Source organism: Syzygium oleosum, unplaced genomic scaffold (genome assembly GCF_021117445.2).
Source record: "Syzygium oleosum isolate NSW1041296 unplaced genomic scaffold, Sole_v2.1 Sole_v2.24, whole genome shotgun sequence".
Taxonomy (NCBI): Eukaryota; Viridiplantae; Streptophyta; class Magnoliopsida; order Myrtales; family Myrtaceae; genus Syzygium; species Syzygium oleosum.
In genome coordinates, this window is record NW_026607508.1 from 2,652,827 (window position 1) to 2,677,318 (window position 24,492).

The 24,492-nt window shown below is 40.1% G+C and overlaps 1 protein-coding gene and 2 pseudogenes across 1 annotated transcript; all 3 read left to right on the top strand.

Annotated features, from left to right (window-relative positions):
* Positions 1-565: 565 nt before the first annotated feature.
* LOC130134869 (uncharacterized) lies at positions 566-1,981 on the top strand. The gene is made up of 4 exons (XM_056302644.1): positions 566-1,295; positions 1,375-1,686; positions 1,762-1,849; positions 1,937-1,981. Exons 1-3 carry the CDS (start codon positions 700-702, stop codon positions 1,823-1,825), a joined length of 972 nt encoding a protein of 323 aa, XP_056158619.1. The 5' UTR covers positions 566-699; the 3' UTR covers positions 1,826-1,849; positions 1,937-1,981.
* Positions 1,982-6,101: 4,120 nt separating this feature from the next.
* On the top strand, positions 6,102-15,373 carry LOC115693008 (uncharacterized; annotated as a pseudogene).
* Positions 15,374-15,586: 213 nt separating this feature from the next.
* LOC115693873 (disease resistance protein RPV1-like) lies at positions 15,587-23,687 on the top strand (annotated as a pseudogene).
* Positions 23,688-24,492: the final 805 nt, after the last annotated feature.

Sequence of the window (24,492 nt, forward strand, 5' to 3'; positions counted from 1 at the left end):
GAGCCTCGAAATATTAGGTTAGGTCTCTGTGCTGATGGATTTGCCCCATTTGGAAAATCAGGGAAAAGTTATTCATGTTGGCCAGTTATCTTAACTCCGTACAATCTTCCACCCGGTATGTGCATGAAGACACCTTATATGTTTTTGACATTGATCGTGACCGGGCCGCAAAATCCGAAAAAGTTGATAGATGTTTATATGCAACCATTGATTGAAGAGTTACAACGGCTATGGAATGAAGGTGTCGTTACGTATGATGTTTCTACTAATCAAACATTTGTAATGAAGGTCGCTCTCTTCTTTGGACGATAAATGACTTTCCAGCTTATGGAATGTTATCTGGATGGAGTACAGCTGGGATCTTAGGATGTCCGATATGTTTGGAGATGTCGAAGTCATTCAGATTAAGACATGGTAAGAAGCCTTGCTATTTTGACTGTCACTGACAATTTTTGCCGATGAATCATACATTCGAAGGAATAAAAAGAGTTCATGAAGAATAGGATTGAAAGAACTCCTCCACCATTGAGGTTGACTGGTGATCAAATATGGGAGCGAGTGCGGGACTTTTCAACTGTTGTTGAAAACCCTCATGGCACAACTATTGCGTACGGAAGTGCACATAAGTGGACTAAACGCAGTATATTTTGGGATCTACCATATTGGAAAGCTCATCTTATTCATCATAATCTTGACGTTATGCACATTGAAAAGAATGTTTTCGACAATGTCATAAATACTGTGATGGATGTCACGGGAAAAACAAAAGACAACTTGAATGCAAGAAAAGATATGAGAGATATTTGTGATCGGCCAACATTAGATGTGGATGCAAGCAGCAGGGGACCAAAACCAAAAGCAGTTTATACATTGGATAAGGAGCAGAGACGAGTCGTTTGTCAATGGTTGAAATCTGTGCGGTTTCCTGATGGATATGCTTCGAACATCGGGAGATGTGTTGATTTGAACGAATGCAAGTTGACAGGATTAAAGAGTCATGATTGTCACATATTTATGGAAAGACTAATTCCAATAGCTTTGAAGGAACTTCTACCAAATTTTGTATGGGGCGCCATTACAGAGTTAAGTAATTTCCTCCATGATATTTGCTCAACAGTGTTAAAAGTATCACACATGGAGAAACTGGAGAGAGACATTCCAATTATTCTTTGCAATTTAGAAAGGATATTTCCTCCAGCGTTTTTTGATTCAATGGAGCATCTCCTAGTTCACTTGCCTTATGAGGCTAAAGTTGCAGGTCCCGTCCAATTTCGATGGATGTATCCATTTGAGAGGTAAAATTTTTTTCAAAATAAAATTCAAAATACTTTATTATATATTATGTTCTGATAAACTTCTTTCTATTGCAACAAGGTTCTTATATCATTTGAAGAAAAAAGTGAAGAATAAGGCATGTGTTGAAGCTTCAATTTGTAATGCATATATTGTGGAAGAAGTGACAACATTTGCATCATACTATTTTGAGCCGCACGTGCAGTGCAAGAGGCGGAGAGCAGGAAGAAATGATGAGGGTCCCATCGATCCCAATTGCAAATCATTCTCTATTTTCAATTATCTCGGTCGACCAAGCGGCGCATGTCAGTTTCGTTGCTTAACAGGCGAAGAACGGCAGGCCGCCCATACCTATATTTTACTGAACTGTCCAGAAGTGGAGCCATACTTCCAGTAAGTGTATACTTTTGCAAATATATGTATTGCGTGTCAAATATTTACTAATATTTAAATGTAAATTGTTAATAGGATTTTTCAAAATTCAATGTATGGACTACCACCAAATGAGTTCGACCGTTTGTGCGATGAATAATTTGCAGCATGGTTCAAAACATATGTAAGTTGCCTATAGATCAAAACCAAGTTATTAATATTTTATACATCATTTAAATATATATTATTGACTTTGCGTGTGTAATCTTAGGTTCACAGTAATCATGATCAAGTTGAAGAGCAAGGATTACTATATTATCTGCCATGGGGTCCACAGTCAAGCATACGAAGTTGGCCAGCATATTTCATAAACGGGTACAATTTTCACACTCGAGAATATGGAATGGAAAAAGCCACAATGAATAGTGGTGTGTGTGTTCGGTCATCCAATTGTGGTAGTTCAAAAGATGATTTTTATGGCTTGTTGGATGAAATCATCGAGATAGAGTACCCCGGACCATCAATGCGGGTTGTGTTATTTAAGTGCATGTGGTTCGACCCCGTCAAAGGAACGAAGGTACATACGAAGTTTAATTTGGTTGAAATAAATCACAAGAAAAGGTATAAGAAATATGAACCATTTGTGTTGGCACAACAAGCAATTCAAGTATATTATGCATCATATCCTAGTTTGAAACGTGACAAAGCTGATTGGTGGGCTGTATGTAAAACCAAAGCACGAAGAAAAATCGAGGAACACTGGAAGGATACAGCATATCAACAAGAGGAAGTTTATAATGCGGTTCAAACTGAGGAATATAACATTCCTACTCTACGAGATCCATGTGGAGCAATGATAGATGTAGATCTAGAAGGTGTTGCAGAAGCTGATTTTCAGACAGAGGATGATGATGATGATGATGATGATGATGATGATGATGACGACGACGACGACGACGATGATGACGATGATGACGACGACGATGATGACGATGATGACGATGATGCTGAACAAGAAGATTAAGATCAAGATGAAGACGAAGGTGAAGGCGAAGATTTAGATTTTTGAGACTTTTTACTAATTATGTCGTAATTATTATTATTATTATTATTATTATGACAAAGTTTATTGTTGTTGTCATATTTATTATTGTTGTTGTTGCCGTAATTATTAGTATTGTTGTTGTTGTTGTTGTTGTGGTAGTTATTATTATTATTATTATTATTGTAATTGTTGTTGAATATTATTATTGCTATTATTGTTAATGAAACGTCATTGTCCGGAAAAAAAAAAATTACGCGAGTGTGGGATAGTAGAAATGAAATTCGTGGCTAAAATCAGTGGAAAATTTGCCACGAAATTTAGCCACGAATTTCATGAAAAAATCCCACTCACAAGGCCAAGTAATTTTTCATGAAAAGCCAAAAATTAATTTTAGGAAATTCGTGGCAAAAATTCGTGGCAATTTACCACGGATTTCGTAAATAAAGGCCGTACGCATGATTTAGGCTTTTTTTTAGGAAATCCGTGGCAAAAATCCGTGGCAAATTTGCCACGGATTTTAGCCACGGATTTTTTTTAAAAAAAATTTCTAATTTATTCTTTTTTAGGAAATCCGTGGCTAAAATCCGTGGCAAATTTGCCACGGATTTTTTTTTAAAAAAATTTCTATTGTATTCTTTTTTAGGAAATCCGTGGCAAATTTGCCACGGATTTTAGCCACGGATTTTTTTAAAAAAAAATTTCTAATTTATTCTTTTTTAGGAAATCCGTGGCAAAAATCCGTGGCAAATTTGCCACGGATTTTTGCCACGGATTTGTTTTAAAAAAATTTTCTAATTTATTCTTTTTTAGGAAATCCGTGGCTAAAATCCGTGGCAAATTTTCCACGGATTTTTTTAAAAAAATTCTAATTTATTCTTTTTTAGGAAATTCGTGGCTAAAATCCGTGGCAAATTTGTCACGGATTTTAGCCACGGAATTTTTTTAAAAAAAAATTCGATTGTATTCTTTTTTAGGAAATTCGTGGCTAAAATCCGTGGCAAATTTGCCACGGATTTAGCCACGAATTTGAAAAAGACCCCAAAATTACCGCGACAATTTTATATTTCGGTTCGAATTTGCCGCGATATAATAACAATTCGTGGCTAAAATCGTGGCAAATTTGCCACGGATTGGAAATCGTGGCTAAATCCGTGGCAAATTAGCCACGAAATAATATTCGTGGCTAATTTGCCACGAGTTTAGCCACGAATCCTAAAATCGTGGCAAATTTGCCACGATTTTAAATCCGTGGCTAATTTCAGCGAAAATTCACCAAACGGCGTCGTCTTCATGAGCGGGTACAAATTAGGGTTCTTCTTTTCTGTTCTCACGATCGAACCTATCTCTGTCTCTGTCTCTTGTCTGTCTCTGTCTTCTCCCTCTTTCTCTGTCTCTGTTGCAGTTCTTCGGCGTTCTTCGGCGCGATTCTTGGCGTTCTTCGGCGGCGGACGCTGGGAAGCGAGGACACCCAGCGCGCGGTCTGCTTCTGTTGGGTTCTTCGGTGGCGTCCAAGAGTGTTCGGTCTGCTTCGGTCTGCTTCTATTCGGTTCGGTCTGCTTCTATTCGGTATGCTTCTGTTGGGTCTGCTTTTCGCCGTTATTTCTAGGCGTTTGCGTCTGCTTATGCTTCTGTTCAATGTATGTGTTGGGTCTACGTTTGGGTGCCGTCACGCCACGTGCTTCGCTTCTATGCTTACGCACGTGCTTCGCATTCGTGCTTCGCCTACGCTAAGCTTACGTGCTTAGCCTACGTGTGGGCGGCTTCGAGTTGGGTGCGCGTGCGTGTGTACTGTGTTGGGCCGGCCACGTGTTGGGTCCGCACATACGTGTTGGGTCCGCTTCGTTGCGCCGTTACGTTCGTGGACGAAACAGTTAGGTCTGTTTCGCCCACGAATTTGGTTCTATTCGTGTGCGAAACAAACCAGTTTCGTGGGCGCTTCTGTGCTTCGGCTTCTGCTTCTGTGTTGGCTTTCGTGGGCGCTTCTGTGCTTCGGCTTCTGCTTCTGTGTTGGCTTTCGTGGGCGCTTCTGTGTTGGGTGTTGTGTTGGCTTCTGTGTGTAATTATTGTTGGGTCTGTTTCGCCCACGAACAGAATCAAATTCGTGGGCAAAACAGAAACGAGAACCATTCTGTTTCGCCCACGAATTTGATTCTGTTCGTGGGCGAAACAGTAATGGTTACATTTGTTTCGCCCACGAATTTGATTACGTTCGTGGGCGAAACAGGACCTAATCTGTTTCGTTCGCCCACGAAACAGAACGAAACATAATCAATTTGGTCGGATTTAGGTTGAAATTTAGTTGAACTTTAGTTGAAATTCGTTTGAAATTTGGTCGAAATAAGGTGAAATGTTGTCGGAATGAGCTGAAATTTGGTCGGTCAAGTGGAAACGGCCCGCTGATCGAAATTCACCGCCTACGGCCGTGATGCAAGCCATTTTTTGGCTTTTTGGGGTCGTTTAGATGGGTTTTTTGCCAAAAATTGATTCTGGTGAATAGTGTTTTCCGCGACATTTGGGCTTTTTTTTTTTCGTTTCGGAGTCATTTTATCATTATCTAGGTTTGAAAACTATTTTTAAACCTTTTTTGGCCTAGGTTGAAGCTTTGGCCATCGGGGTAAAACTATTTCCGTGACATTTGCGTTTTCTGGAGTGGCTCCCTTCGAGGTAAAAATTTATTGATATATTCATTTTGAACAGAACTTAGTGATTTACTTGCATCATAAAATTTGTTGTGAAAGTGTAACTTATTAAGTTCTAAGGCTTTCAAAACATGCAATTAAATTTTAAAACAAGTCGAATTACAGAAATTAACTAAAAATTTGATGACCCTGACCAGCTAGATGAGTTCTTCCTTTTTTACCGTTGTAGGACCCGAAATTTAGCTCGTAGACATTTCCGGACAGCTTCCTTTTTTTCAGGGGCCATCTCTCTTGCTCTCAATAACAAAATGGTAAGCTTCACGACGTACGTCATTATGTGTCCTTAATTTTCTTTATTTTTGTCTAACCTTGCACCTTTTAGTATAAACGTGGAGGTCACATGCGTCGTGATGATGCTTCACAAAGAAGATCAGGCCTTTCCTCTTCCTCGTCCTCATCCCCATCCCTTTCCGCTTCCCCTGCCCCTGCCCTTTTATCTAACCCTCAACTAGTACATGGATACATTGGCCCTTCCTCCGACCCTCAAATGCGAACTGAATTTACTTCAGTTCCATCGCCTTCGGTTCCACCTTCTTCTTCAACACAACACTCGAATTATGAAGAAGATACCCGCTTCATGATAGCCCCATTTGGAGATTCGTAAGTATTTCATTTTTTTAAATATATGTGAATTATTATGGATGTCAACTGAATTGTCTGTATGCTTTACGGATGCTACGTATGTTGAAATAAGTTATAACCTGTTTGCAGATTCACGGATTCTACGCGTGTTGTGAGGAGACTTAATAAAATAATCGATAACTATTGGATGGGGCAGTTTAGTAGTTGGACCACTGCTCCAAAAGAAGTAAAGGAATTGTGGTGGAATGAGTTCAAGGTAAGTTTTGTCCTTTTATTTCCTCACAAACTAAGTTCGATTTAACATACTGAGCGTACAATTATTTTTCTATTGATTGCTTGCAGCGGAAGTTCAGGTGGGATGAAGCGGAAGAGAAAGAAGTTAAAAGAATTTTTAAGAAGAAAGCCGGTGATCACATGCGAAATGTGATGAATAGAGCAAAGAGAAGACAAGAAAAGCCGGATTTTATTACAGCTGACAATTGGGCGGAAATCAAAAGAATTTGGGACACCGAAAAGCATCAGCAAATCAGTGAAATTAATAAGAAGAATCGAGCTTCTAGTTCTAGTGAAGGGTCTGCCACATATGCTGGGGGCTCTATTAATATCGGGGAGCATAGAAAAAGAATGGTAAGTCTTTTAAACATGTTGTAAAGTTAAATCAATAATTACTCATTTCATTTATGTTTATATTTTGTAGGCAGATGAATTGGGGACGGAACCAACATTTATGGCTACATTTGAACGCACCTTTCAGAAAAAAGATAAGACATGGACCGGCAATCGAGCAAAAGTTATTAAGGTATGTAAGGTTATATTTTGTATTTATATATATGAAGTTTTTTTTTATTTTTATTAATATTGTTAATGTAGGACAAATATGATGAACTTGTAATGAGCACGGCTGCTGCTAGTGGTGATGGTGATGGTGATGGTGATAGTGCTGCTGCGTCCGAGCCATCGGTTGACAGTATGGCATTATGGATGGAGGCATCGGGTGGAATGAGAAGAGGTCAAATATTTGGGATGGGATCCTTGTCAAGGATGTACAGAATGCCGGCTGCTGCAACTTCATCCTCAAGTGCGGCTTTTTTAAGGGCACAACACGAGGAGCGAACGGACCAAGAATTGAACCGCTTGAAACAATTACTGGTACAGAAGGATGAAGAAATGAAACAGTTACTTGTACAGAAAGACGAAGAAATGAAACAATTACTTGTACAGAAGGACGAAGAAATGAAAGGAGTGAACCAACGTTTGCAATTGATCATGCAACACCTCAACCTCGAAGCTAATGACGGCGGTCCTCCTGTACCTCCTACTAATCCAGTAGGTGATGGCCACAATGATGATGATAGTGAGATTCCCGATGATGATGATGATGATGATGATGATGATGCGATGCGATGCGCCGATGATGATGATGATCCTTGATAGTTTAAATTTCCAAGAGGTACTTATATCTTTGTGCTTCTGCTGTTGAATAGATGTGAAAAAATTAACAGGGGTTAGGAGTTTGATATTGTGATGTTTGCGCTGCAGATGGACAGGACTTCGATTCTTGGAAATCAATAGTTTGCCGTAACAGTTTGCCGCAACAGTTTGCCACAACGTGAAAGAACTTCTTGGCAAGATCAATAGTTTGCCACAACAGTTTGCGAACTCGCTAATTTAGAACATTGTTTCATTTCTTTCTTTTTGGGGTTTGTTCTTGTCTTGACTGTGATTTTCTATCAATGTTAATCAGATTTCAAATCGAAATCGTTCCTAAACAACATTCGTCGCTAAAGTATTCATTAAAATTCGTCGCCAAATTTGTTTTCGAATAACGTCGGCCGCAATAGTCAAAATTTTTCGTGGCAAAATACTGATAAAAAAAAAAATTTCCTGGCAAATTAGCCACGAATTTTGCCACGAATAATTCCAGTGGCAAATTAGCCACGAATTTTGTCACGAATTTAACCACGAATTTTGCCACGAATTTTGCCACGAATAATTCCAGTGGCAAATTAGCCACGAATTTTGCCACGAATAATTCCAGTGGCAAATTAGCCACGAATTTAGCCACGAATTTTTTTGTGGCAAATTAGCCACGAATAAACTAGTCGAAAAAAAAAAAAATTTATTAGCCACGTGATAATTAGCAACGACTTTTTGCCATGAAAATTTTTCGTCGCACTTTGGCGACCAAAAAATAAATCAAAATAATAGCGACGACTTTTGCCACGAATAGATCTCGTGGCAAATTACCGACGGATTCTTGTCACGAATAATATTCGTGGCAAATTAGCCACGGATATTTGCCACGAAAAATATTCGTGGCAAATTAGCGACGGATATTGGCCACGAATATTATTCGTGGCAAATTAGCGACGGATATTTGCCACGAATATTATTCGTGGCAAATTAGCCACGAATTTTGCCACGAATAATTAGCGACGAATTTTGTCACGAATTATTTTTCGTTGCAAAATTAGCCACGAATTTTGCCACGGATAATTAGCGACGAATTTTGCGACGAATTTTTTCGTCGCAAATTAGCCACGAAAATTGGAATTTTCCGTGGCAAAATTTTGCGACGGCCTATTAGTGACGAATTTTTTTCCGTCGCCAATTTCGTCGCAAATGCATTTTGCCACGAATTTTGTCGAAATTTTTCGTGGCAAAACGCGGCTTTTTTTGTAGTGTTATTAGTTGTTTGAAAGGCTATGCATGATAAACTTAGATATCTACATTATTTATTTTCATAAAAGAAAAGGGAAAGAAAGATTGCAAGCAAAACCTTTTTAGTAAAGGAGAAAACGTACCGATAATGGACCTTAGACTTATCTAATAAGAATGTTCGCACATATAAGACAGACTCTCGTGTACTGCTTGGCCACTAGCTGACCCATAATAGGTTAGTAGTGACTCTTAAGTTTAATGTCAACTAAATAATTGAATAAGAAAATCAAGTTGCGACGGTAGATTCTGGGAGAGCCCGTGCTAGGCATGAGTATTATCTCGCAAGAGGGATCACTTGCGTTTGCTTAGTAATCCTTTTAACTCCCCCGACCTCACCTCGGGAGGATTGCAACAAGTGTACAACATAGGCCAAAAAATAATGAACTTTCGACTTAGAGCGAAAGGGAAGGCCGTTTTCGCCTTGCAAGCGACGAATCCCGGTCAGTTTTGGTTGAGCACACTTCGACCATGTATTCCCTTTGGGTCTGGCCGAGATTACACTAATTTCTCACTTTTTCCCTCTTTAATATCCCTTGTTTCTTCACGGCTTTTTCCTCTAGGGTTTGGCTCTCCATCCCTCTGAGCCGAATGGCGCACATTCGGTTTTGTGCGCACCAAATGTCCTCTCCTTTTTGTTTGTTGAAATATCGTCTTACATGGCTTAACAACGGGTCTTACACGCTCAATATATACATATGACCTTCTTTCACCTAATAGTTTAAGCTTTTGGGATTTGACTTTATAACATTGTTCTTTCAATTTATTACCGTGAGTGTATGTGTGTGTGCCGAAGGTGCTGCCGTGTGTGCGCTCTCGAATGAACTTGAGTTCTCCTTGCATTTTATTATGGCCGAGTGAACGACGGGTAAGCCCAAGATTTTTTATGGAGACTTCCACGATCAGATTTTTCCTTTTGTCCCTATCTGTCGCGCCGGAAGACTTCGTACAATCAGTTAGTTCTCTATTTTTCACTTTCCCGAATGTGCACATCTTCCCTTCTTTTCTTTTTGTTTTTCTTTAAGATAAGTGCATTGAAAATTCTAAAACTTATTATGAAAGTACAATTAAATTCTAAAACTTTTTAAAAGTGTAATTAAATCCTAAAACTTATCACGAAGTGCAATTGAGTCCTAAGACTTTTAAAATGTGTAATCAAGCTCTAAAATTTATCAATTTGATCCAATCAAATCTTTCCGTTGATTGTATTTTTTGAAAATTTTAGAACTCGATTGCATTTTCATGACAAGTTTTAAAACTTGATTGCATTTTTTAAAAGTTTTAAGATTCAATTGTACTTTCATTATAAGTTTTAGGATTTGATTGCACTTTTTGAAAGTTTTAGGACTCAATTACACTTTCGTGACAAATTTTAGGATGTCCATCTCACTTATCCCTTTTTTTAATCCGCTCGGTTGTTCTTCGTTTAAAGTCCCCACCAAATCCTTTTTGTCGGTTCAATGACTCGGTCCAACCTACACATACGAAAATCGCCCACAAAAATCTACCTCTGTTAGAGACAGATATCGAAACTTTACCCTCCGTTGTTATTCCAAGATAATTGGAATGAAATACATTCTATCTTGGCCACAAAGAAAATGCATATTCAGATAAACTTCCTACACTAATTTGATGAATCAGTCTTTGTCTCTCTAAAATTGTCTTAAATAACAAAATAATACAGAATCAAAGGAAACATGTCGTAGTAACTTGGTGATGGTTCAATCCAGGAACTATGTATTATACACATTTTGCTAGAGAATGTTACTATTTGTACCTAGACGGCGTTGCTCATTAGAGCATCTGGCAAACAAGGGCCGATAAAACATAGTTTTTTGAGTGATGGAATTTGCTCTTTGTGATCACTTAGAGCTTATTGTGCATGATCTAACAGTTCGCACATAAATGATAATACAATCAAGTCTATTTAAGAATCACTAATGATGATTTAACTATCTTAAGTTTTAATCTTGAGGGCTAATTCTCACGATGGCATTACTGTCCCTAAACTTTGCTAGGTTGAACTTGCTTAGCCCAAAGCATGTGTGATGGAATATTAGTCGTTATTGTGATTATTGTTGTTATAGGCTCCGTTCATTTCGCGGAAGATGTGACGTTTTTTGAAAATGTTTTCCATAAAGCCATTTTTCCAGGAAAATGATAATATTTTTTGTTGTTATGCTGAAATCTGAAAATGAACTAGAAACTATTTTTCGTCATTTGGTATCTAATTTGATTTTCCAAGGAAAATTACCCAAAATTTCGATTTTTTAAAATTATTTTATTTTATTTTCCTTCTATTTCTTTTTATTTTTGCTTCTTCCTAGGCCAATCGCCAGCCATGGCGACCGGCCACAGGTGAGCTCGAGCCTTGCCACAGGCCGGTGATGCTCGAGCTCGCCAGATTTTTACAAGATCGAGGGCGAGGTCGAGCTTGCCCAAGGTCGGCAAGGCTCTGGCGAGGCTCGAGCTCACCGGCCTCGGGTGAGCTCGACCTCGCCAGCCTATGGCGAGGATTGAGCTTGCCTATGGCCGGTCGCCGACCGCTACCGTGGCCGACAACCGTCCAAGGAAGAAACAAAAAGAAAAAGAAAAAAAAGGAAAAGAAAAGAATAATTTTAAAATTAAAATAATTAAAAACTCGAATTTTTTTAAAAATAAAAAATAAAAGGAAAAAGTGTTTGGTGGAAGAAAGTGCTTGGCCTAGAGGTGAAAGAAAGAAGATGGAAAATGTTTTCCGCGGAAAACTGTTTTTCCACTTTTGAATGTGTTTTTTTTTCATTGGCGAAAAATGTTTTCCTTGACTAATTTATTTTCCGTGAAACGAACGCCGAAAAATCTGAAAAATATTTTCCTGAAAGTTGCTTTTCGTGAAACGAACGGATGGTTAATATTGTGTTTATTACCCAATAAGCAGCATTGAAGCCAGCCACACCATATACTTAAGGCGCCAATCGTGTATCTACACATCCGCCACACCAGCAGGAACATCATCCAGCCGTAGAAGTTCATCCTCTAGCACCTTCTTGACATTTGTGGCATGCCGACCCAAGATGCGCAAGCTCTTGAAACTTTGAACAAGATCACCGTGATCGCTGGGAACGCGAACTGGAAGTAGACGTAATCCGCCATCGGCACCCACCCGAATTTCGATCTGCTCAGGAGGAAGCACTGGGAGAGCACCAGGTGGGGTTTCCCCCATCAGCGGGCAGAGGCGCTCCCAACATAATACACATGCTGGGACGTGTAATGGAACAATCCTCAAGCTGAACCTTTGATCTCTTTAAGGTTGGCCGAAAAATTTTGATCTCCTTCCTATCCAAATATTGGCCTACTCCTACAATCTTGAAGTTGAAGCTAACTCCCACGATCATGGAGCTGTAAAGAACTCCCATACTCTTGGAGTTGTAGCAGAAATTATATTTACATGACTTGCATTTTTTGAGCAACGTAAGGGAAAGGGAAAGGACAGTGGAAATTCATGTAGAGGCCTGACTCCTGTGAGATCGATCTTGAAAATTCTAATGAGTTTAAAGCTCCCTCACCTTTATATTCTAGCTCATCTCGCATGCCGGGCCATCTATCGGGCTGATTCGAATGAAGTTCGTAGCCGAGCCCCCTATCTCATTTGATGCGAAATGCTATTTGTAAACCTAATTGTCTATAATATCTAAAAACAGAGAAATGCAGCAAGAAATGCGAATGTAGAACTATGCAAATTGATGTTTGTGTTTAGGGGTCGAATTCTGTTGATATCGACAAGCTCAATCCTCAGTTTTTTTTATGAGATGAATGATAAGTCTTTGAGCGAAAATTTAGATGCCAACGCTCGCACTTAGATTCATATAGTTTCATCACTTCATCAAAGCCCCATTTGCGCACTTTTTGCTCAAGTGAGGAACCGCGGATCGATCTCGATCGCTCTCTAACCGTAGGAAATCTAGAGCACCGCAGCACAAATCGATTTTCACCAACATTATTTTTTATGACATACAGGATGGGCGAAGTGAAGGACTGAATATAACAACCAAGAGGGGATGGATTGACTTTTATAAGATTATTATAACTATTTTGTGCAAAAAAATGTGTAGAGGATGAAACAGGGTTTGTAAACAAAATATACTATTTAGAGGAAATATATTCTATTGATGGCAATATAAAAAAGTTGTTGAGGACACAAGCAATTGAATAACAAAATAAACCGAACAAGAAAATAAATCTAACATCATAATTACGTGGTTCTGTCGGTGTAACCTACATCCACGAGAAGAGCAGCAAAAAATTTCACTATGGATTAAGGAAAATAATGGAGATTACAATTACGTTCGAGTCACTTAAACACTTTCAGTGTTTCTTAGCCCCAATTACACTCAATAACTCACATAATGTTTAGGCCCACAATTCATCATGAAATAGTCCATCAATCTCATAAAGGAATTATACAAATTTTATCATAAGATTTAATTGGCTTCAACATATAAATTCCCACAAAGACAGCCCACTGCCAAGCACTCGGTGAAACAGCACTTCAAACAATTCTTGTGGCAAAAAATTGGTTCTATAAAAGAAACCCAATTTGCAGGATATATATATATATATATATATATATATATATATATATATATATATATATAAGAAAATCAAAGCTCGTCGCTTTGTAACCGGTTCGGCAGCTTCTTGTCTTCGTTAGTGGTTACTCTTCAAATCAAGTTGCTTGCAAGGTGTTTGTGAATATGACAATGACAATGACAATGTTTCTGTCTTGCCCCATCATCATTCACGTTCTCCAGCGAAGTGTGCTTGTGTGGTTTGGCCACTTTTTTGACATTTTCTCTTTGCTTTTTACTCGCTCTGGCCCCGGATTCGCTCTTGATATGAGCGTGTTTTGTTCTAAGGAGAGGAACAAGGTGGTGGGCACCAGCTGCCCATCAAAGTCAACATGATCATTTTTCTTTCTGGACCGGGTTGCCTTGCTTTATTTAAGAAAAATGCAGAGCGAAGTCGCGTAGTCCGAAGTTAGCCCACGAACTTGTCTTCACGTGTGAGCTCCCCAGGAATTCTCTTGAAGTGTTTAGCAAATGTTCAATTGGCACTCGTCACTAAGCAAAAAAAAAAGAAAAAAGAAAAAAGAAAAAAAAAGAAATCACGAGGACTGAGTTAAAAAGCAAGTGAATTACAAGGTCATAAAATCTAAGCAAATATTACTGAGTGTGTGGGGATACAAGTAAAAATGGATTATCATATAAATATTACTTCAAAGTAAATTTTCGGGGGCAAATTCGGGTTCCAATTTTTACCCCAATTTCAGTTTAAGAGCAGTTTAACGTGAACGTGAGTAAGATTTAACAAATTTATTATTTAAGCTCACGATTTTACATTACAGAAAATGAATCAATCATTGAAGAACAGCAATTTTGCACTTTGAAAATTAATATAACTCCATTTCCTTAATTAATCCTATTTTATTTTCTTAGATGCTTTTCATCCCATTTTCCGTTGATGCTCTAGTTTCAACCCAAAGGCGGTATGAAAAATTGTAATTTCATTTGCTGAGTTAGTCATATATTTTGGTGAGACAAGAATCAACTCTCTTACCTTTCCGACACCGACTACTCCTCGGTGGAAGACCTCATTACCCAGAGATAAAATATGATCCTTGAAATTTTAATTTGTTCAATCTAGTCCCTGAATTTTAGCTTAATGTTCAATGCGATCCCTCAACTTTTAATTTATTCAGTGTGGTCTATGGACTTTTGGTATATACTTAATGTAGTCCCTGAACTTGAATTAATGGAAGAACTACATTGAACATTTTCATATAGTTCATGGAGTAAATTGAGTACGTATCAAAAGTTTAGGGGTGACATTGAACAAATTAAAAGTTTAAGGACAACATTATATATTAGGTTAAAGTTCAAGAACCTGATTGAATAAATGAAAAGTTCAGGGATCACATTGCCTATTGAGTCAAAATTGAGAGATTGTTTGTGTCATTTTCCATTTTCCATTTTCCATTTTCCAGACGAAGGACCTCTGCGTCCTCGAGCAAATCGCCGCCATCAACTACTCCTCCTTCGCCGCCGACGACTCCCTCTTGCCCTCCCACCTCGAGTCCCGTTTCCACAAACTCAAATTCTACGCTCTCTCCAAACCCCAAACCACGCTCCAGAGCTCGAGCAATCGCAAGACGGAGTCGACGGTCGACGGGGAGACTCGGCCTAACCCGGAAGCGAAGCCAGCGGGGAAATGGGCACAATTTGTCGGCTTCCGATTCGTGGATTCGTTCGGGGAGGACGCAATTTTCTCGCCACCGAAGCGGAATCCAAACAAGAAATCGTGTCGGAAATCCACCACGAAGTACGATCCAGTCTCTTCACCGATGGCCTATTCCTATTCATGGAGGAAGCCGAAGCCGAAGCCACCGTCGCCGTTGTCCCTGAGGAAGGGCGGCTGCTCCTGGTGCTTGCCGAAGAAGCTAACACCAAGGAAGCGGGACGAAGATCGCGAGGACGGGCGAAAGCAAGCGTCGGCGAGGTTGATTGATGAGCGCTTCGAGGACCGGCGGCTAGGAGAGGAGAGAGAGGCGGAGATTAGGCTAGCGAAAAGTGGGAAACAAAGAACTGAGGTCTGTGGGACCCACAGGTGGGTTGTTTTGTCTTTTTAAGTGTTAAGGGCGAGGATAAGCAAAAAGAGGGGTGGAAATAGTGGCCCCCTTGAGAAAAAAAAAAGACTGAAAAACATGATTCACCGACTTTCGAAGCAAAAGCGCGTGATGAGTGCCGGTATACTTCAATGTGCACATGAGGAGAAAAAAGAACGAACTCAAATTGATAAATCTTTTGGGGATATCACCCGCGCTTATGAAAGCGATCGAGGAATCACGAATCGCGATTATTGTCTTCTCCGAGGACTATGCTTCCTCACCGTGGTGTTTGGAAGAGGTGACGAAAATCATGGATTGCAAGACACAGAAGGACCTTATTGTGTTGCCGGTGTTTTACAAGGTGGAACCAAGAGAAGTGAGAGGATGGAGAAAGAGTTATGGGAGAGCTATGGCTAAGCATGAGTCCAAGTTCGGAAAGCATTCGGAGACAGTGAAGAGATGGAAGAAGGCTCTCTTTGATGCCGGTAGCCTTTCTGGGTGGGACTTGAAAGATGGGTAAGTAGTAATTGATGTAACGAACTGCTTTGTCGTTGTTTTTTATACGTTGAATTGCATCTATCGTTTTTTATTTGGAAGAAACTTAATCATATCTTTGCATTGCTAAATAAATAAGTCAAGTAATTTTTTGGATTTTGTCAGAAATGAAGCGAAGCTTATAAAGAGAATTGTGAAGGAGATCTCTACGCAGCTAAATCGAACACCCTTATATGTTGCTAAGCATCCGGTTGGGATGCATCATCGAGTGGTAAAGCTACAATCAATGTTAGATCTTAAGTTTGATGATGTTCTCATGATAGGATTGTCACGCCCCGAACCCCTACGAGCTCGCGACATCCCCTGCTGCAGTCGAAATGATGCGACGTCCCAGGAACGTCGATGACCCAACCCAAACATCAGAGCCACATGCGGAAGCGAATAACAAAACCCCGGACAAAAAGATGACGACGACGGGGTAGACCACCATAACAATCAAACAACATATTCATACAGCACCGAATATACAAATATAAATACAGACGAACATCCTCCACCACCGTTTTAACAAAAGTTCAGGGGTTTGGTTATCTTAACTTCACTATCGGATAACCCAAGTCAAACAACCCCTAAAATGGCCTAGGGAAAAACCTAAGGGTCGCCTCCTTCCTTCATATTCCCACTTCGCTGGGTTCGATCCTCCGGAAGACCTCTTAGGCATTGCCTGCAATTCCACTGGGCTCCCTGGGCAACTCCTCAAAACTCCAAAAAGAGGAGGCGGGCCTCTTGGGTCTAAGACGGGGTCTCGAAAGTGGCGGTTATATAACCGTCGAATCTCAATAAGTGTACAACCCCAAACCCCACGTAGGCACTCACGCACCGCCGCGACGAAAACATGCATAACACACAATCTATCAACCAAACTAACAATCACACGCGACCCTACCTGAAATTCCTCATGCACGTCCCCGCACGTTAGTCAACCACACACCAATATGTCACATAAATACATCACAGCCGCGCACGTGCCCCGATTATAGAGCAAAACCCACTTGGGCACGTCCCATACCATGCCTAGCGGTTTTTACCCCATAATCGAGCACTACAATACGCGATGCATCCACACTCGCACACGAACTCACACCACACGTCACCTTTCACAATCCTCTCACTCGTCTTGCCAAATCCACTCATTCTCAACCCTTCCACCACTACCGCGCCGCGTAAAACGTATCGAGGCCAACGGTCTTCGACCTCGTCGGGCATCGTCACCCGTCGGGCCGGGCATTGTCACCTACGTCAGGGACGGCATTGTCCCGCGTAAACGAACACGCCTCAGGACGGAATCCTACACGCACTTTCGTTCTACCGTGCCCGCGTAAAACACATCAGGCCAACGGTCTTCGACCACGTCAGGCATCGACACCTCGTCGGGCCGGGCATCGTCACCTCGTCGTGGACGGCATCGTCCCGCGTAAACGTACACGCCTCAGACGGATCCTTTCCAACCAATCCCACATTCCCGTACCTTCATTCCACTCATTCCACACATACCACACTTACACACGGCCACACCCAATTTCACGCCACACATACAAACAGCCACACACACACAATCTCACACTCCACATCCACTTCGCAAATGCACATCCTCGTCACACGAGCGCACCACACAACCACACACACTTAGCACGCGACCTCAATGCGCGATCACATCACCACACCTCACGGCCACACACCTGGCACACATGGTCACACATTTTCAGTCCAATGGACACTCACAACCAGCCAACAATCACTAATCACACAACTATATGTACAAGTCCATTCAAAACGTAATTCTACCAATCATCAAACAATTCAGCCCCTAGTCGGTCCACCACACCTCGCAGCCACACAATCACACATACAAGCCCATTCAAGCATCAAACTACCCGTCAAAATGCCACGATAACACCGAATAATTCTCGAGAGAGAGAAAAACCGAGAATATATAAAATCGGGTCCAAACTGGGCAGTTGCGCAGTGACAGAAATCCATTTGAAATAAATAGTAAACCAACTCCAAAAATTATGAAATTTTAATATGTTGTACAAAACATCTCAATGAACATTTTCCGTGAAGAACTCGAAACCCAGTTCTAACCGTAAACACCTCGTTTTAACACTCAAAGTCGGACAAAATCCGATTCGCTCGGACAGCCCCTCAGGCCATCAAAATACAACTCATTCGGTACCCAAATAATTTTGGAAAACCTTGAAATTTTTATATGTTATAGCCACAAATGTCCCCAACAATTTTTGTGAAGGAAGTATTTTGAAAATAGGCCTGAAAAAATTTATAAAAATTCGAACAGACCCGAAGGTCGGGTGAACAGTAAATCGGGCAGTTTTATTTCGGTCCAAAGATGGACTTCCGAATGGCATCAAATGATTTCCAAAAATTCCCAAATTAAAATATGTTATACGTCAAGATGTTGGGAACAACTTTTATGAAGAAATATTCCTCAAATTCGGGCTACATAAGTCACAGTAAAAATAACAAAAACCAGCGACGCAGCAGCAACCTAACTGGAAATCAGCCAACACACACCACCGAGCAAACCAGCCACTAAACTCACCCTAAACCGAGCCCTAAACAAGCCTAACAATACCCGAGGTCCTAGGCGACATTTGGGGAGGTCACTTACCTAAGAAAGACGAGACGAACGGGCTGAATGGGTGGCATGGTGATGGGAGGAACAAGGATGAAGAGAATGAGAAAGAGGGAGAGAGAGAGAGGGGGGGGGGGGGAGGCTGATCGTGAGGGTTCTGGCCAGAATGAGGGGGAGGAGAGAGAGAGAGGTCAGAAATAGTGGGCTGGTGGGGTGACACGTGTCGCGATCCTACGCGATTTCCCATTTTGCCCTTGATCCAACGGCCCTAGTTCGTTCCAATCCAATAATGCAAGGGTAAAAGCGTCCAAGGTCCAATAATGCAGCTGAAAAAACCAATAATAATAATCCCAAATAATTTCCCAAAATTCAGAACTGAAACGGGCCCGGGGCAAAATCGTCATTTTTCCGGTCCGGGCGAAATTCAATTTTTATCCCAATCAACCCCAAATATGCGTGGCCAACATAATATGGCGTCGGAATCGTGAAAATAGCTTCTTAAGCCCTTGAAAATCGACTGTAAAGTCCTGAGAATAAAATAATATTATTTTTCACTTTCGAGCGAAAATTCCAATTTTTGACCGAAACAACTTTAAATGCATGTGGCCACCCCAAAATGACACTAGCCTCGAAAAATAACCTCAAACGACTTCAGAATCGCCATCGGTGACTTCAGGGGCAAAACCGTAATTTTTCCGGCCCCGAACCGAAATCCATTTTTTTGCAAAAATGGGTGGCCCCAAGGTTGGCCAAGCCAAAAACGTCATTGGCCGCTCAAAATTGTCACTTTCAAAATTCTCGATTCCCGGGCCCGAATTCTAAGAAATGACTAAAATTGAACAATCGCGACTTTAGCTTATCTCTTGCTAACGGGTGGCTCATTAGGATTACGCGCTCTCGACCCATGACCGACACTAAGTTAAATCACGTTTAAGTTTGCTCGAGCCAAGGCGACCTCGATCGTCATATAATTGCGAGGGTCTGTCACTAGTGCCCTTTGGACACGATCAATCAAATAGATCGGTCTCGGTTGACTCAAAACATTCCATCGTCAATCCATATGGTCGAAAATCGAACCAAGGTCGAGTTCTTTGGTCGTGCGAACTCAATCTCGTAATAGCCTTACCCCTAAGGTTAGCATCCCGAGAATGCGCGGGTCCGGGTGAGATCTCACTATAGTGCATTGGTCAAATTCATTTCCTAAATCCCGGGAAAAGGATCGAAAATTCAGACTGTTACAAGGATTATGGGGACAGGGAGGTATAGGGAAGACCACTGTGGCTAAAGCCCTTTACAATGCTATTTTTAGACAATTTGAGGGTTCGTGTTTTTTGCCAAATGTTCGAGAAGCTTCAAAAGATTCCAAGGATTTAGTTCCATTGCAAAAGAAATTGTTGTCTCAGATATTAATGGGAAAAAGATTAACAGTGTTTAGTGTTGATGGAGGTATTAGTTTAATGCAAGATAGACTTTGCCGCAAAAAAGTTCTCCTTGTTCTCGACGATGTCAATGACGCAAAACAGTTAAATGCTTTAGCTGGAGAGTGTGAGTGGTTTGGTAAAGGAAGCAGGATCATCATTACTACGAGAGATAATCATTTGCTAACTGCTCATGGGATAGGTAAAGATCACATCTATGAAGCTGAAACTCTAAAGGATTGTGAAGCTCTTGAACTTTTCAATAAGCATGCTTTTTTGAGAAACAACAACGTAGTAATAAGGAGGGATCTTGTGGATAGTGCTTTGCATTATGCTAATGGTCTTCCTTTAGCACTTGAGGTATTGGGCTCTTTCCTATGTTGTAGAAGAGAACGTGAGTGGGAAAGTGCATTGAATAAACTTGCCAAAATTCCAGACAAAACCATCAATGACATTCTTAAGTTAAGTTACGATGGACTAGAGGACTATACAAAGGAGATCTTCCTTGATATTGCTTGTTTCTTCAAGGGGCGATCTACAAAGTACATTATGAAAGTGCTTGGCAGTTGCGACTTTGACACAACTATTGGAGTACAAGTTCTTGTTGAGAAGTCCTTGATAATTGAAGAGAAAGAGACCCTACAGATGCATGACTTGATTCAGTTGATGGGCATGGATATTGTTAAACAAGAATGTCGTGATGATCCTAGAAGACGCAGCAGATTATGGCTTTGTGATGATGTTCTAGATGTTCTGTCAGGAGATATGGTAAGATTTGCCGATATAGACACGAATTTAATTTCTTATTATCTGACTTTCGATATTAATAGCAAAGCAAATTCTATAAATGTAAGGAACAAATGCGGTAAAAGCCATAGTTTTGGATTTAACCAAGCCAGAGGAGATATACATAGGTCCGGATGCTTTCACAAATATGAGAAGGTTGAGGGTGCTCATCATGATTAATGTGCATAATTCTTTCCAAGGTCCTATCTGTCTTCCTAATGAACTAAGATGGTTTGAATGGCCTGAATGTCCTCCTTGGATTCCAGAATTTTCCTCTGGTCCAAAGAAGTTGGTTGGACTCGATCTGCACAAAAGCAACATCCAAATTGTGAGGGAGCAATTTAAGGTGCGCATTTAAATGAATAGTCTTCATTTCCTTATGTTTTATATCCATATCTATATGCATATGAATATGAATATGCATGTGTATTATTGAAAACTTTGAATGCAACAATTACTAACTCTGATGATGCTCGTTAATGTGCTTAAGAAACATCTACATCTATTAAATTGTTTATATTTGATTAAAGCATTAATTACAGGATGTCAATCTACTACAAGAACCAACATAAGCGGAATCTTCGCGTTTTAGGGTAGTATTAAACACTTTCTTATGTGAATCTTAATGTTCATTCGAACAAAAAAATTCAAGAACAAGTTCAATCTCATTTCCAAAATATTACAAGTACTGTTGAAGTTAAAGCATCGATAACTTTAATTTACTACTAATTGAAAAAAAAACTTATTGATGATATTTAATGATTGAATGATGAATGCACTTTATCTTTTAATAAACATGAACCGAGGATTTAATTCTTATGTCTTTGAAATGATTGATTCTGGAAATGTTTATTAAAGATTCTATACTGTATAGTAGAGATTTGCTGACTAGATTCTTTTCGAAATTACGTTTGGAAAGAGAAAGGAAATTTTCTTGCTTATTTGCACAATCATTGAAGTGAGTGCCACGCTAGATGCTTTTGACTGAACCTCGCATTGTTCTCTCTTCAGTCAGAAGTTTTACAGTCTAAAATCAAAATTTTGTGAGCAACGAAATTTGAAAATTACCAGCGTCTTTCACCTTTTGCCAGCACGGAACGGTGTTCCGATTTTTGCACTACAGAAAGGCATAATCGTCCCTATGTCACTTGTTTAAATTGAATTTTATCTCAGTTTTGTTTTTGTTTCGAATGTCTATCAAAGTTGGTTTCATTATTCTTGTAGGACTTTGGAAAATTGAAGTTCATTAACTTCAGTGAATGCCAGTCGGTGGTTTGTATGCCAAACCTCGATTGTACTCCAAATCTTGAGGAATTGGATCTCCACGGGTGCAAAAACTTGGAGCGTGCCCACGAATCGGTCGCACATCACGGCAAGTTACAATTGTTGCATTTATATGGGTGCTCTAAATTGCAAAGATTCCCTGATATTCCGGATAAAGTCAAAGGCTTGCGAGAAATTGTTTTAACAGGGACTTCAATTGAGGAACTTCCTACATCCATATATAATCTTGTCTCTTTGGAAGTCTTAGCTTTACAGGATTGCAAGAAATTGGCAATCCTTCCGTCTAGCATTTACAGGTTGCAAAATCTTGAAATACTGTTGCTTGACGGGTGCTCAAAACTAAAGAAGTTTCCAAAGAAGGAGGAGGATTTGAGTGATCCCCATACGAAGATGGGATTTCCTAAGTTACAATGGTTAGACCTTAGAGTATGCAATCTATTAGAATTTGAGTTCCTGGAGAATCATTATTGTTTTCCCTTCTTAAGGACTTTGTGGTTGTCCAGAAACAATGTTACTGACCTTCCTACATTTGGGCACCTACATAATTTGCTCAGTTTGGATGTTTCATATTGCCGACAACTACAAGAGATCCGCAAGATTCCAGGGCAATTGCGTATTCTAGAAGCAGTTTGTTGCGAATCTCTGAGTAAAATTCCAACCGACATATGTCGCGTCAGGGATATTGACTTATCTTTATGTCATGAACTGGTCCGTAATGGGTTTACCAATGATTTGGTCAAGCTTGAGGTTAGACTCTCTCTCTGTCTCTGAGTCGTGTACATGTTGGCTGCACCTAGTGTTTGTATACTGCAAAAGGCTGAAAATCCTGAATCGGTGAGCTAATTTAGAAAAGCAAGCATAGAGAAAGTGAGTCTGCATTTATATGTAGTGGAGGTGGCCATAAGGCAACACAAAGAATACTCTTTATTTATGCAACTCTAGTTTGACGTGGAATTAGGAGGATCACCTGGTAAAAAACTTCAATATTCCAATTAAAAGATCTTCAACAGTACGCATCCTGTTTCCATCAATTTAAGTACAAAAGATCTTTGTAATGCTATGGTTAACAATAGCTGAACTCTAGGACTACCCACTTAACTCGTTGAATCTCCTCTTTTTAGGTGTCAATTCTGAAAACTATCTAACAGTCTACATCTATGACAGAAAATTCTTCCCAGAATGGGTGGCCAGGTTCTTCTACCCGGAGGACACATGCCAGAGTGGTTGCTCCCTGATAAAGATGGTTCTATATCTTTCATAGCTTCAAAAGACTTGTATAAGAAGTTAGTAGGATTAGCTTTCTGTGTTGTATTTCAAGCAAGAGAAGGAACGGAGCTCGCCATATTTGAGCTTCTAGCATACGTTAATGGCGAACTGAGGACAGAAAGCTCAACCGATTTCACTTCCATGGATTTGGATCATGTGTGGCTTGAATATTGCGAACCAAAGCGTCTGTGGAGAGAAGACCCTTTTGGTCCAAATGACTCAAGTCACTTCCAGTTCAGAATTAGAGCAAAACGGAACGGAAATTGTAAAAAAGTACGGATTCCGACTGATATGCAAGCCACTAGAAAATGATTTGGAGGTTTTGCTTCAAGATGATCAGTTGTTGGATCCAGCTTTACTCTATGAGGTTTGGCATGAAGATAGTCAAACGGGCACAGAAGAAGAAAGTTCAAGTGATCTAGAAAATAACTAGATAGTAAAACTAGCACAGAGGAAAATAGGTCAAGTAATTTAGTCAACAAAGGGTAGAACATGGCTGACTTCTCAATTCAGGTCTCTACATGTTTGTGCGTCTGGGATTGATACAGATTCTATGTTGGGTGCACTGTGTGTTTGTATGATACAAAAGCTGAAACTGCTATATAAACAAACTATATAAGGTCATTATGCACCTATATGTGATAGGTGCGACTAGAGCATGAAGATAATCAAACAAGCATTGAGGAAAACTGTGAGATTTGGTGGGATCACTGCCAACTGTTCTAAAAACCTTAAGCTGTCTGGTATTTTGCCCAGTACTAGGCGTTGATATATTTAATTGGGGAGGCAAATGGAGCCTGAAAAGATTTGAACTCAGGACCTCTAGCTCTGATATCATGTGAGATTTGGTGTTATACTGTCAACTGTTCTAAAAGCTTAAACTGTTAAATGAATGTGTGGTTTAATATTTAATTATTCTACCAAAGACAATTCAAATGAAACAGAAGATTTACTAGATAGTCAACCAAGCACAGTGGAAGATATTCAAGTAAATCAGTGTGCACAAATGATTGAACATCTCTCTCTTTCTCTCTCTCTGCGCGTGCTTGTGCATGCGTGCGTGCGTATGGTTGAATTACGTGGAATATGCTCAGATCAAACTCTTCTACTTGAACTACAAACTTGGGTATTTCTAATAATTTACCCACATAACATAAGTATCACTATTCCCGAATTTCTCCTTATTACCGGAATGTTCTTCCTGTGGGAGAGAAGGCAGAGGAGTTTGTCCTTGTTGA